At 50.4% G+C, this 13,715-nt stretch overlaps 3 gene segments (V, D, J or C); all 3 read left to right on the top strand.

Moving 5' to 3' along the window:
• LOC141569198 (immunoglobulin lambda variable 2-18-like) overlaps positions 1-5,081 on the top strand; it is a 135,130-nt gene extending 130,049 nt beyond the window's left edge. Inside the window, 2 exon segments of the V gene segment in view lie at positions 3,286-3,321; positions 4,631-5,081. Of these exon segments, the coding sequence occupies positions 3,286-3,321; positions 4,631-4,950 (356 nt within the window).
• The window catches only part of LOC109439166 (immunoglobulin lambda-1 light chain), a 316,010-nt gene that overhangs the window by 273,626 nt on the left and 28,669 nt on the right, over positions 1-13,715 (top strand).
• The window catches only part of LOC109439815 (putative non-functional immunoglobulin lambda variable 1-50), a 370,373-nt gene that overhangs the window by 336,768 nt on the left and 19,890 nt on the right, over positions 1-13,715 (top strand).

Below are 13,715 nucleotides of genomic sequence, written 5' to 3'. Positions count from 1 at the left end.
CAATGAATTTTCACTACGTAAAGAAACTGACAAGTGCTGCAGCAGAAACAGTTTAATATCGTGTAGCCTAACAATTCCCTAATCATGATCATACCCCGACCAAATCAGGGAGACCTGGAACACTCTTCCAGATAGCGGTATTCATGACCACTGGTGCTGGGAGTGTGGAGTGAGTCTGAGGCACAAGGAAATTCAGTTTTTGTTCTGATGGGCCTGGGGCAGGGTCAGGTTCAAGGTGACTCTTGCGGGGGGCTAGGACCTTAATCATGAAAATCTGAGGTTGGGTCAGAGAGAGAGTGTTCATGGTTGGTTTATGATGGAGCAGGTGATGTCAGCCTATATGAGAGGGGGACATGGGAGAACTGGATGGATGAGAAAGGACACCATTCTGGGCACAGAATGGGCACCCAGTGATGTCCAAGGGAGGGTGTGTCAACTGGAATTCAGGAGAAGAGTAAGGGCAGGTCAGACTTGCTCAGGGCAGGCAGAGTGTAGCCTCTGGGCTACAGCAAGGTCATGCTTCCCAAGTGACACAGCACCTCCAAACCACTTTACTCATGGCCCCCTGTCCCCTCACTCACTGTGGCTCAGCCCTGAGTGCACCTACAGCCGGTGTCAGACATACCCACACCCAGGTCCCTGAGGCAGGTTCTGTCAGCTTCTCGGAGGTGCAGGGCCATCCAGCTCTGTCAGTCCTCAGGGCCTCAGGCCTCTCAGACCCTTTGTCTGAGCCTCCAGCTCATCAGGGACATGGAGCTGCCTTCACCAGAGCTACTGGGTGGCTGGAATAGTCTAGGGACAGAGCCTGCAAGGACAGGGAGCTCTGGAGCCACAAGGGGCAGAAGAATGGGGCCCCCTTGGAGCTTGATGCTATCCACCCACTGATGCCACCCACCCACCCCTGCCCCAAATCACAACCTAAGAAGTAGAATAAGATTAGGGTGTTCTGTGTCCCATAGCATCTGTCTGACCCCATTTTATGGGTCTGAATGCTGAGGCCCAAATGGGACAGGAAATCCCAGGTCTCCTTCATCTCAATGCCCTGCTGTGGAATGCCAGAATTTACCCATCCTAGATGCTGCCCTACACTAATCTCCCATTTATTTTCTTGTAAGTTTTTATTAAGGAAAAATAGAAACACAGAAACAAGGAAACAGAGGAATAAGAATAACCCCATGTTCCAATCAACTAGGTGCCAAAATAATCAATTCACTTATGATACTGACCCAACAACAGAGTAACACCTCTCTTATGCAATATTTTGAAGCAAATTCCAGCTATCATATCTTTTCATCTGTAAATATTTCATTTGTTTACCAGAAAATATTTCATTTGTTTACTAGGAAGTAACTAAAATTTCATTATTAAACCTAAACAGAAATTGTGTAAATAATTACCATGTTTCCCCGAAAATAAGACCTAGCAGGACCATCAGCTCTAATGCGTCTTTTGGAGCAAAAATTAATATAAGACCTGGTCTTATTTTAATATAATATAAGGACAGGTCTTAATACTGTAATATAATATAATATAATATAATATAATATAATATAATATAATATAATATAATATAATATAATATAATATAATAATATAATACCAGGTCTTATATTATTTTTGCTCCAAAAGACACATTAGAGCTGATGGTCCGGCTAGGTCTTATTTTCGGGGAAACACGGTAATTATTTACTCAATTTCAGTCAGTTTCCCATCGAATGCCTCATAATTGTCCTAAGTGTATTTACTTGGTTTTATTTTAGGTGCTATTGTTATTTTGGGGATTTCGTTTTGTTTATATATGAGGATTGAATAAGGTTTGACATTGTGATTGGTGGATGTCGGCTCTGTAAGTATCTCCCAAATCACTTCAGCTTTTCCTTGCAAGGAAGTGGCTGCAGGGGCTGACATGTTGTTCCCTGGATTCTCCCCAGCTTCCCTGAGCTGTACCAAGGCAGGTCTCTCTACTTCGTATTCCTGCAAAGTAGTTCTGGCATCAGAGGCTTAAGAAGGTCCAGGTTGTACTTTAGCAAAATTGCTTCCCAGGATGGTTAGCTACTTTGCGTCAAAAGACCCATGTCGGGTTGACCTCCTTTGAGTGACATTAGGGGCTTTGATGTCCAATAACTCCGTCCATCGGATGGGATGGGATGCATCATGGGATATTTCAGTTCTGGCCTCTTCCTGCAAGGGGGATGCTCTTTCTTCACTCCGTAGTGTGTTTCACACTCTAGTAAAAAAAGAAAGAAAGAAAGAAAGAAACGGAAGCTCTTCCCTTTTGTCCACCATTTTACAGAATGGTGATCTGGGCAATAATTACTGCTGAGAGCCATGGTGAACTCTAGGATGTGAGTGTATCGATTGTGTGAACACACTGCAGTTGTCCTCTAGTGATGATGGCAATGTGGCTGCAAATGATGGACATTTGTCCACTGGGAGCCTCAGCAGGTGGCTTCTGGGTACCCTTACATGAACCCCAGGTACCTCAATGGCTTCTGCTGTCTGAGTAACAACATGTTCTAGTTCATCTGTACCTTTCCTTCCCCAGGCCTGGAATTGGCCATTGATCCAGGTTCTCTTTGGAAGGAGGCGGGATTTAGGGCCAAGGTCAAGGTGCTGCTCATGTCTCCCTTTGAATGAAGCAGAGCAACAATCATACCAACGGACCTTCCCCAATATAAGACCAGATTAGGGGATGACCAGGGATATTCCCAAGGTCACCCTGGAGGACAGGCTGGCACTTCCTACAGTACCACACTGACTTCACTCAGGACTGTCCCAAACTAAGATGTCACCAGGGAAGATAAGTCTGAGGCCCTGACTTGATGGTTAGGGAAATGGGAAGTTACCTATGGGCCCTCTAAATGGGCCAACCTGCTTCTCCCTGGAAGAGGATGTTGGGGCTTAGGGGATACTCTCTGCCCTCACCTCATGGTCTCACCAAGGAATTAGGGTTGTTTGAGCATACATAGCAGAGATATCTCATCAATTTCCTTGGAATCTCACTTGTACTGACACAAATGCCCTCCACAAACTCATCCCAATTTCCAGAAGACAGTAGTAGGAACAGCAGATCAGACTCCAAATTCCTTTGGGATAATTGCTTCCAAGGATCCCGTTGCTGTATACTGACTCCTGTCATCTGTCCTATAATGGCATGTGGCCCCCAGCTAGACACCAGCCTGGGGCAGTGACCCACTTCCTCCTCCACAGCTGCAGGTGGGGAGATGGGGGTGGGACAGGGGCCTCCCAGGGAGGGGTTTTTGTATGAGACTGTGTCACAGTGTTGGGTGTTCGGCGGAGGGACCCAGTTGACCGTCTCAGGTGAGTCTCGTTTTCTCCCCACTTCCCTGCTCTCCCAGAGGTTTGGGAAGTTTTTTGCTGTTTTTGCTGTTTTTCTGTGTCTTGTCTCAGCCCTTGACCGATATTTCGCCAAGGATCCCAGTCCCTGGGGCCCTGACCTCTTTCCCTCCCTGTTGTTACTGTCCTGATTGCCTCCTCCGGTCACCATCAGCCCTTTATCTCTGACCCTAGAGGCAGAGGAATGGACAGAATGACCTATGGGAACTCTATCTGTCTGCCAGGGTCATGCTGGGTCCTAGACTTGCTCTGTCTATCCTCCCCAAATGGGCTCTTGTAGGACCAGCTTTGTTTCTGGGGGTCACTAGGGTCCCCATCTCAAGGGGAAGAGAGAAAAAGAAGTACTGAGGGGGTGACAATGTGGAGACTTTGGGGGGACCCAGAACCCTCAGGGACAAGGTTGGGGACAAACAGGTCAAAGGTTCAGTGAAGGTCCCCGAGACTGTGGGACTCAGGATCCAGGGCTCAGAATGTTGCAGGGGTGAAAGGACTCCCCCAAGTTTCTGTGGAGTTGCCATGCAGAGTCCTGAGCTACTCTGGGACTCAGGGAGCCCTCTAGGAGAGAGAAGGAAGCAGGAAGGAAAGGTACTGAAGGAAGGGTCTTTGAATGACAAAGCGTGAGGACAAAATGGACTCCCAGGTCTCAGTACACTTCCTCACACAAAGAAAGGCAGACTCTGTGGAGTAAAAGCTCTACTGATATGATCATTTGCCAGGGGGGATGGTAAAGACTGCAGAATGAGAGACACCCAAGGGCGGGCAGACAGACTCTGATGAGCAAAGAGCTTACTATTAGAGAGGGTACAGAAGAGATAAATCTAGGTAAAAACAGACCCTTTTGGGCAAAGACCCTAAAGCTCCCAGCACAGAAATGTCAGGTCAGAAATGTCCCAGATTTCCCCAACAGGAGGTCAGAGAGCTGATATCACCTCTCCTGGGAACAAATAGACAGACAAAGACAGGCCCTGTCAGAATGTCAGGAGGAGGCAGTACCAGGAGGGTGAGAGTCAGACATCTGTGGGGAGAAGGGGGTCCAAGAGAATCTCAGGACAGGTGATGGCAGGTGTCCAGGCTCAAGTTTACTCAGGAAGACGGGGAGTTGTTTGAGGAAAACCCTAACCTGCAAGACATGGCGTGGACCCTGCATGAGAGTGGTCTCTGAACTAGGGTTCCTAATGGGTCCTCATGAACCTGTACCTCACATCAAGACTGAGGTCAGGGGCTCCCATGAAAGACATCAGAATTCTGACTGGTACCCCTACCCAACCCACAGGTCAGCCCAAGTCAGCACCCTCGGTCACTCTGTTCCCGCCCTCCTCTGAGGAGCTCAAAGCCAACAAGGCCACACTGGTGTGTCTCATCAGTGACTTCTACCCCGGCGGCGTGACTGTGGCCTGGAAGGCAGATGGCACCCCTGTCACCCAGGGCGTGGAGACCACCAAGCCCTCGAAACAGAGCAACAACAAGTACGCGGCCAGCAGCTACCTGAGCCTGACGGCCGACAAGTGGAAATCTAAGAGCAGATACAGCTGCCAGGTCACGCACGATGGGAAAACCGTGGAGAAGACAGTGGAACCCTCATCGTGTTCTTAGGACGCTGAGCAGCCCCACCCTCGGGGCACTGGAGACACAGGACCCCGGGAGGATCACCCATCCCAAACCTCCCTCGACCTTCTTCCTAAACCCAATTAAGTCTCAATAAAATGCCCTCATTGTCAATCAGACATCGTGCTCTCTGCTCATTTTTGGTTTATGCATTTTTGTCCTGAACTCTGCATTCCAGGGTGAACACAATTCTTTTGGCCCTTTGGAAAAGGAGCCAGAGGTCAGAGTCTGCATGTTAGCTTAAGTGGGGGATTCACTCTCACCTGCAACTGCACAAGGAATGTTCCAGAACAGGGGATAGGGGCAGCACCACCCAGGAGAACCGGCCCTCTGCTCCGTCCCTAATCTTACTGTTATTGTGTGGACCACGTCTACTCTCAAGGTCCATCTCCAGGTTCCCCTGCACCCTGGAGTATTGCCTGAGCTGCCATACCTGGATTCCTCAGTCTTGGCACTCAGATACCTTCCCCGGCTTCCTAGCGCGTCTCACATTCCCCATCCTCACTGTCTACACCATCGCTTTCCATAGGGCACCCATGCTTCTCCTGCCTCACCAGATATGCAGTGCTGTGCCCCATTCCCCAGGCCCTCACTGTCACACTCACCACAGGAACGACCATTGCTGGACCCTGGTCACTCACTCCCAAACTCCTCCTTGGGGACCCCCCTACCTCATGTGTCATGAGAGTCAAACCTGGGATCAATTCCCCTGGGAGACAGGACAGGTCTGCTCTCTCCATTCCCTTACAAACCAGCCCACCACTGACTCCACCACAAGACACTTGTTCTCCGGTGACCTGTTTGGGGCCTGAGGCCAAAATCAATATCTGATTCTACAAGTGGGCTATTGACTGGTCTGTTAACTGACTCATTGTCTTAGGAGTAAAATCAGTGTTCATACACACACACACACACATATGAATGCACGTAGATATACGCTCACACGCATAATTTCATAAAAACATACATCCATTGACAACATGACTGTGGTGGGCATTGTTCTGGAAGGATCTGGGATAGCGGGGTAGATGGCACTGCAGTGGGACCCAGGGTGGACATGACCAAAGAAAAGCCAGTCACTGCAGTCCCCACGTTGTGGGCTTCCAGGAACAACTGAAAGGTCATTCCAGTCAAATTTGAGAGGGAGACTGTGAGACCTGCAGAGGCTGGTCACAGAGAGAGTGGCCAGGAACAGCAGGCAGATCTGGGGGGGAAGGGAGAGTGCTTGTTGAGCATGACTCTGTGTCAGAAAGAGAAACACACTAGGCATGTGTGTCCCTTATGTGAGATCTGCAGGTGACATACATGGCCCAGGATTCCGGCTGAGGCCTTGGGTGTTGCTACCTCACCTCCAACGTACAGGTCTGGCCCAGGGATGCAATGTGTATCGCAGGTTGTAAGGGCACCCTAACTGGTGACATTCCTGAACCAGGACATGTGTAATTCAACATGTGCGTAAGGGGACAGCGCACACTCACACTTAGAGCTCATAGAAAAGAACTGCGCTGGGAGCGGTGTCAGCTTCCCCTTGGGCACAGGGCCCTGGCTGGGCCATGCCAGCTCTAATTCAACCCAGGCAAGGAGGCAGCTGCACCCATGGGCTCAGAAGGGGGATGAACAGCAACTGTCCCACTGCACCTCAGGCTATCCCAGCTGAGGGCTGGGACACTGGAGCGCAGGACCACGCAGAAGGGTCACCCACCCTTCCCATTCCCACCCCCTCATTCTACGTGACCTCCTCTGCTGAGGATGATGAGGCATCCTGGACCGCCCCATGATTCCCACTCTGCAAAGGGATCCCAGCTCCATGATTCTGTGATAAACAGCCTGCTCACAATTTCACAATGACAATGCCAAATGATGTGGGTCAGGGTTCAGCTCCTTCCTATGGATGAAATTAGGTGAAAATTCTGGATCACTACCAGCACATTCTCTCCAATGCCATCCTATGGCCAAGGACACCTACAATCCTAAAAATCCATAAAATTGAAATTCCATCCACCCCCAGTCGGGGAGGGACAACCCGCAGTAACCCTCCCATCTGCACGATCGTGACCCGTGACAAGAAGGCTGGACTTTGGGCCTCCCTTGCAGCTGCAGGTGGGCCTGGGCAGGGGGTGGAGGGGCGACAGGAGGTTTGTGTGTGAGTCTGTATCACAGTGTGTTGTGTTCGGCGGAGGGACCCAGCTGACCGTCTCAGGTGAGTCTCGCCCTTTCCCTCCTCCTCCTTGGGGTCCACACTGAAATTTGGGCAGATTTTTCTCTCCTTTCACTTCAGACTAGAACTAGACTCTGAATTGCTCTGGCATTCTGTATCCTTCACCTTTTCTGTCTGCCTGGCTCAGCCCCCACTACGCTGTTTTGCTTCTGAGGCACCTCGTGGGGACAGGAAGGCAGAATTCTAGGGATTCCCTCCAGCCCCTCCTCACTATGACCCTGACCTCTCCCTCCAGGGGAACTTCACCTCTAGACTCTGAGAATTTTGGATCTCTCGGGGTCTCTGAGGCCTGGGGACTTATAGAATTGAAGGGCTGAAAGTCTGTGAGAGTGGGGGGCTCTGGTTGGTACACCAGGAACAGGGGATGTGGGAAGGAGGCTGGGATCCGATGAACTGACATGTGTGTGTCTCTTGGATTCTGTCCTCTCTGGGCGGTAGATTGAAGCTAGTGAGGGGCTAGGGAGGGGATCTCTATAGCGGGGACATGAAGAGAGAGGAGGAATCAAGGCAAGGTGGACAAGAATGGATGGAGGATTTTTGATGAGAAGACCTCAGGGTGCTGGAACATTCCTCATCATCCAACACAGGCAGGAGCCCCTAGACAGGACGGGTGTAAGGACACTCAGGCCCCCAAGGTTGTCCCATCCCTATCAACTCTGGGGCAGAGTCCTCAGAAGAGATGCTTGTGCTGGGACTGGTGACAAGGAGAGGCCCTGCCAGGCAGACAGATGTTCTAGGACAGAAAGATTCCCCCAGGAGAACGTAACAGGACCGAGAGACCCCTCCGAACAGACACAGACCCAGACTAAGAATAGCACAGTTAACTCCTGGGGGAACCACGTGGACTCCCTGAAAATCCAGCCCTGTTGCTGACAGCACTCCCTACCTTGGAGGCCCTAGAATGTTTTCCGTGGGTAGTGGAGCACGGGTTACAATGATGATGCCAGGGGGACTCAGAGCAAGAAACTCCCTCTTCTAAAGAGAGGAGAGCCCAAGCCCAGGACAGGAAGATGCTTTGTTGTGAGAATACTGGGGAGAGGGATCAGGGGCAGATTCCACAGAGACTGATGACCCAGCACAGACAGAGCGCTAAGACGATGGGGTGTCAAGGTGATGCCAGTCACTGTCAGGAAGCAGAGGGTGGGATGGTTGGTAATGAGACCTGTGAACCTGAGAAGGAAACAATAGGCAAAGGGGCGGCCACAGCTCCCAAGTATCAGGCACTGAGATTCTGCCAACAGGAGGTGAGTGACATCACCCATCCCTGACCTGACCAAAGGGAAGCAGGGGTCACATTGGGACCATGCCATGGACTTGGAAGAGATGTACCCACATCCAGACCGAGGTCAGGAGCTCCCAGGATGGACACCAGACCTCTGAGTTCCTGTCTTTCCCGCACCCCACAGGTCAGCCCAAGTCAGCGCCCTCGGTCACTCTGTTCCCGCCCTCCTCTGAGGAGCTCAGCGCCAACAAGGCCACACTGGTGTGTCTCATCAGTGACTTCTACCCTGGCGGCGTGACTGTGGCCTGGAAGGCAGACGGCACCGACATCACCCAGGGCGTGGAGACCACCAAGCCCTCGAAACAGAGCAACAACAAGTACGCGGCCAGCAGCTACCTGAGCCTGACGGCCGACAAGTGGAAATCTAAGAGCAGATACAGCTGCCAGGTCACGCACGATGGGAAAACCGTGGAGAAGACACTGACCCCCTCGGCGTGTTAGGTGTCTGTGAGCCCTACCTGAGGGACATTCCTCACCCAGCCTCCCCTTTCACCAGCTCTCCCCTGTACCCCTGAGACCCTGCCCAGGATCAGCTCACACCGGGCAGGTCTCACTCCCTCCCCACTTCTACTTCCCAATAAAGACCTAATGATTTATCATCTCACATTTCTGATGTGTATTCTGTGTCTGGCTGAGTCTCTAGGGTAAAGGGTCTGTTATTATGGGAAGGGTGAGTCATGACATGAGATTCCATCTACCTGTCGTCCACTCCACCACCTCACCAGGGACAGGTGAGCTCTGAGTGCTGTGGAGCCCTGACTCAGAGCAGGAACTTGTCCTGAGGTGCTGGCCCCTGAGATGCAGTCCTTGTCGCTTGGGACAGGAGATGCTTAAGTTAGAGGGACCCGGGAGCCCTGAGGAGGGATCAGGGAGAAATGAGCAGGGTCCTGTGCTGAGACCCAGAGTCAGTGGGTTTCTGTTGAGATATGTGGGGTCAAGTTCAGGCTCAAGGTCACCCTCGCTGGAGGAGGGGACTATAATCGTGAAGAATGCCAATATTTGAAGTTTGATCAGGGGGAGAGTTTATGGTTGTTTTACTGATGGAGCAGATGATTTCAGCCTTCATGCGGGGGAGGAAAACAGAAGTGGGTCAATGAGAAAGGGCACCATCCAGGACACAGAACGGGCATCAGTGATTGTCTCTGGGAGAGAAATCAATGCGAATCCAGGAGTGGATTTAGGCGGCTCAGACCAGCTCAGGGCAGAGTGAGTGTGGTCTTGAGGCTACAGCAGGTCAGGCTTCCTGGTGACACAGTGCCCCCAGCCCCCTGTCCATGAGCCCCCCTCCCACGTCACTCACTGTGGCTCAACCTCGAGTGCACCGGCAGCCTGGTGTCAGAGACACTCTCACTCCAGGCCCCTGAGGCAGGTAAAGTTGCCTTACAGAGGTGCAGGGCCAACAGGCTGTCAGTCCACAGCTCCCCAACTCTCTCAGGCCTCTCTGTGTGAGCCTCCAGCTCACCAGGGACAGGGAGCTGCCTTCAGGCATTTCTGCCCCAAATCTCTGCCTAGGAGGTAAAAGGAACTACGGGTCCCAGTGGCCCACAGACTCTGCCTGACCCCACTCATGAATCTGAATGTTGGGACTCTTGTAAAGAAAGGACCCCCCCAGGTCTCCCTCATCTCAATGGCCCCGCTGGTAGAACGCCAGAATCTAACCACCCCTGATGCTGTCCTACACTAACCTCCCATTTACTTTTGTCATTTTTCATCCTGGGAAACATTGAACACAAAAATAAGAAAGCAGGTGAATAAAAATGACCCCTGTTTCTATCAACCAGACACATGCAGAGTCATCAATTCACTCGTGATGCTGACCCACCCACAACAGAGTGACTCCTGTCTTATGCAATATTTCGAAGCAAATTCATTATCATAACTTTTCATCTGTAAATATTTCATTAGTGTGCTGAAACATAAGGACCTAAAAGATAACTGCAATATAATTATCAAACTTCAACAGAAATTTTCAATTATTCTTTAATATCAAAAATTAGTTTCTCCTCAAATGGCTCATGATTGTCATAAGTCTATTTATTTGGTTGTATTTTTGGTGCTGTTATATTTGGTCATTTTTTGTTGGTTTGCTTTCTTTTTGGTGTTGTTTTTCCTTCTTGCTTTTTTTTATTAGTTTCAGGTTTACAAACAACGTCATCATTTGTTATCTTTTCATATGAAGATTGAATAAGGTTTGACATTGTGATTGGCAGATGTTGGGTCTGTATCTCCCAAATCGCTCCAGTTTTCCTTGCAAGGTAGTGGTTGCAGGAGCTGAGATGTTGGTCCTGGGACCTCACCGGAGCTGCCCACAGTCAGCATGCAGCCCCCAGCCTCTCTGAGCTGTACCAGGGCGGGTCTCTCTGCTTCATGTTCCTGCAAAGTTGTTCTGAGATAGAAAGGATTGATAGGGTTCAGGTGTGACATTTTTTTTTTTATTATTAAATTTATTGAGGTGACAATTGTTAGTAAAATTACATAGATTTCAGGTGTACAATTCTGTATTACATCATCTATAAATCCCATTGTGTGTTCATCACCCAGAGTCAGTTCTCCTTCCATCACCATATATTCGATCCCCCTTACCTTCATCTCCCACCCCCCCCCCACCCCTTACCCTCTGGCAACCACCAAACCATTGTCTGTGTCTATGAGTTTCTGTTTCTCATTTGTTTGTCTTGTTCTTTTGTTGCTTTTGGTTTATATACCACATATCAGTGAAATCACATGGTTCTCTGCTTTTTCTGTCTGACTTATTTCGCTCAGCATTACACTCTCAAGATCCATCCATGTTGAGGTGTGACATTTTGATAAGATCCCTTCCTAGGATGTTTGGCTACTTTCACCTAAGGTGCCCTGTGGGGTCATAACTGGTAGAATGAGGTCACTGGATTCTCAAATCTCAGGTGCATCAGACAGGATGGAATGCCAAGTGCAATATTTCAGGTCTGTCTTCCTTTCTCTTGTGAAAGTCCACACAGGGAGGCCTGTCAGATGCTCTTTCCTCTCCCAGGAATATGTTTCGTATTTTAGTTAAATATATAGATGCATATAATGTTTGGTCTTTCCTTTATAGAACAATTTACAAGATGATGACCTGGTCCCTCTCATCTTCTGGAGGTGAACCATTGAGCATCATGGTGAACTCTAGGATGTAAATATATGTGATGTGTTCAAATCCACTGTGGTTATTTTTTCTTGATGAGGAATGTTCCCAACTTTCCCCACGGACAGCCTCCTCACGTGGCCCTGGGATCCTCTGGAATCAGCCCAGCAGATCTCAATAACTCTTGCTTTCTGTGCCTTTCCCATTCGGGCCTGGAATGGGCTATTTGCCCCTAGTATCCTGGATCCTTTTACTGCGTGGTATTTAGGGATCAAAATCCAAGTGCTAGCTCCCATTTCCCTATCTAACTAGATGCTCCCAGTCAAGGCAAAAATCTGATGAGATCCTGAAGAGTGACAAAGGATCCTACAAAGTCCCTGAAGATGGAGGTTGGCATTACCTTCGAGAACCAGACCAGGCCTCCCTAGAGATGCTTATCTGAGTCTAGGATATCCCTGGGAAAGCGGGAGAAAGAGAGATGCATGGAGTCCCATCCGAGGGGGAACACAATTCTTTTGGCCCTTTGAAAAAGGAGCCAAAGGTCAGAGTCTCCATGCTGCCCTGAGTTGGGGGATTCACTCTCACCACAATCACGCAAAGAATGTTCCAGAATAGGGGATGCGGGCAGCACCACCCAGGAGAACCGGCCCTCCGCACCTTCCCTAACCTAACTGCTCTTGTGTGGACCATGTCTAGTTTCCAAGTCCATGCCCAGGTTCCCCTGGACCCCAGGGTAGTGCCTGAGCTGCCATACCTGGATTCCTCAGTCCTGGCACTCATATACCTTCCCCCGCTCCTAGCCAGTCTCAGATTCCCCATCCTCACTGTCTACACCATCCCACTTTCCTAGGGTGCCCATGCTTCTCCTGGCTCATCAGAGACTGTGCAATGCCCCATCCCCCGGCCCTCACTCTCACACACTAACAGGATCCACAGTCCCTGGAGCCTGGTTGCTCATTCCCACACTCCCCTCTGCAGACTCCCATGCCACAAGAGGCAGGGTCCAAGCTGTGTTCAAGTCCCCTCGCAGACAGGACTGCTCTGCTCTTTCCATCCCCTTACTGGCCCGCCCACCACTCACCCCAGCACGAGACCCAATGTTCTCGGGCGACCTGTCTGGGTATGAGTTCAAATCAAGTATAAGATTCTCGGAGTGGGCTATTGACTGCTCCGTAAACAGACTCATCTTATTGGAGGCAGACTAAGCTATCACACACAAGACACACACACACACACACACACAAACACAAGCACAAACACAAGCACAAATGCACGTATGTATACACTCAAACATGTAGGGTTCATAAAAACACACGTCCATTTACAAAAACGGTTCTCGCTGGCGCCGGAGCAGTTTGGGGAGAAGGTGCGCCTTGGGGACAAGGGTGGACATGACCAAAGAAAAGCCAGTCACCACAGTCCCTGTGCTCTGGCCTTCCAGAGAGGTCCAGGGACACGTGAAAGGGCAGGGACATTCCAGTCCAGGTTGAGAGTGATACAGGGATACAGGAGAAGGTTTGCCACCGGGAAGAGCTGGCAGATCTGGGAATGAGGGCACAGGGATTGCTGAGCATGACCCTGTGTCAGAGAGAGATGGATGCCAGGCATGCTATCCCTTGCATGGTCTCTGCAGGTGACATACAGGGAACGCAATGCAGACTGTGCCCTGGGTGATGGGTGACCACCTGGGTGATGGGTGACCACCGCGAGCCACCTGGCAGGTTTAGTCCAGAGATGCTATATTTGTCACACATTGTGGGAGCATCCTGACTGGTGACATTACTGAATATGGACACGTGTAATTCAGCATTTGGGTAAGGGGACAGCAGACACTCACACACTGAGAGCTCATAGAAAATACTGGACTGGCAGAAGTGTTCACTTCCCCATCTGTGCAGGGTCCTGGTTGGGCCATTCAAGCTCTAATTTAACCTAAACACCACACCAGGAGGCACCTGCACCCATGGGGTCAGGAGCAGGACGAAACAGTGGCCATCGCAATGCACCTTAGGCTGTCCCTGCAGAGGGCCGGGACACTGCAGAGTAGGACGGGCAGAAGAGTCTGCATGCTGGGATAAACGTGAGTGTCCCCCACCCACCCTTCCCTTTCCCACCCACTAATTCTACGTGACCTCCTCTGCTGAGGATGG

This window comes from Rhinolophus sinicus, linkage group LG16 (genome assembly GCF_036562045.2).
Source record: "Rhinolophus sinicus isolate RSC01 linkage group LG16, ASM3656204v1, whole genome shotgun sequence".
Taxonomy (NCBI): Eukaryota; Metazoa; Chordata; class Mammalia; order Chiroptera; family Rhinolophidae; genus Rhinolophus; species Rhinolophus sinicus.
This window is presented reverse-complemented; position numbering and strand designations above follow the sequence as displayed.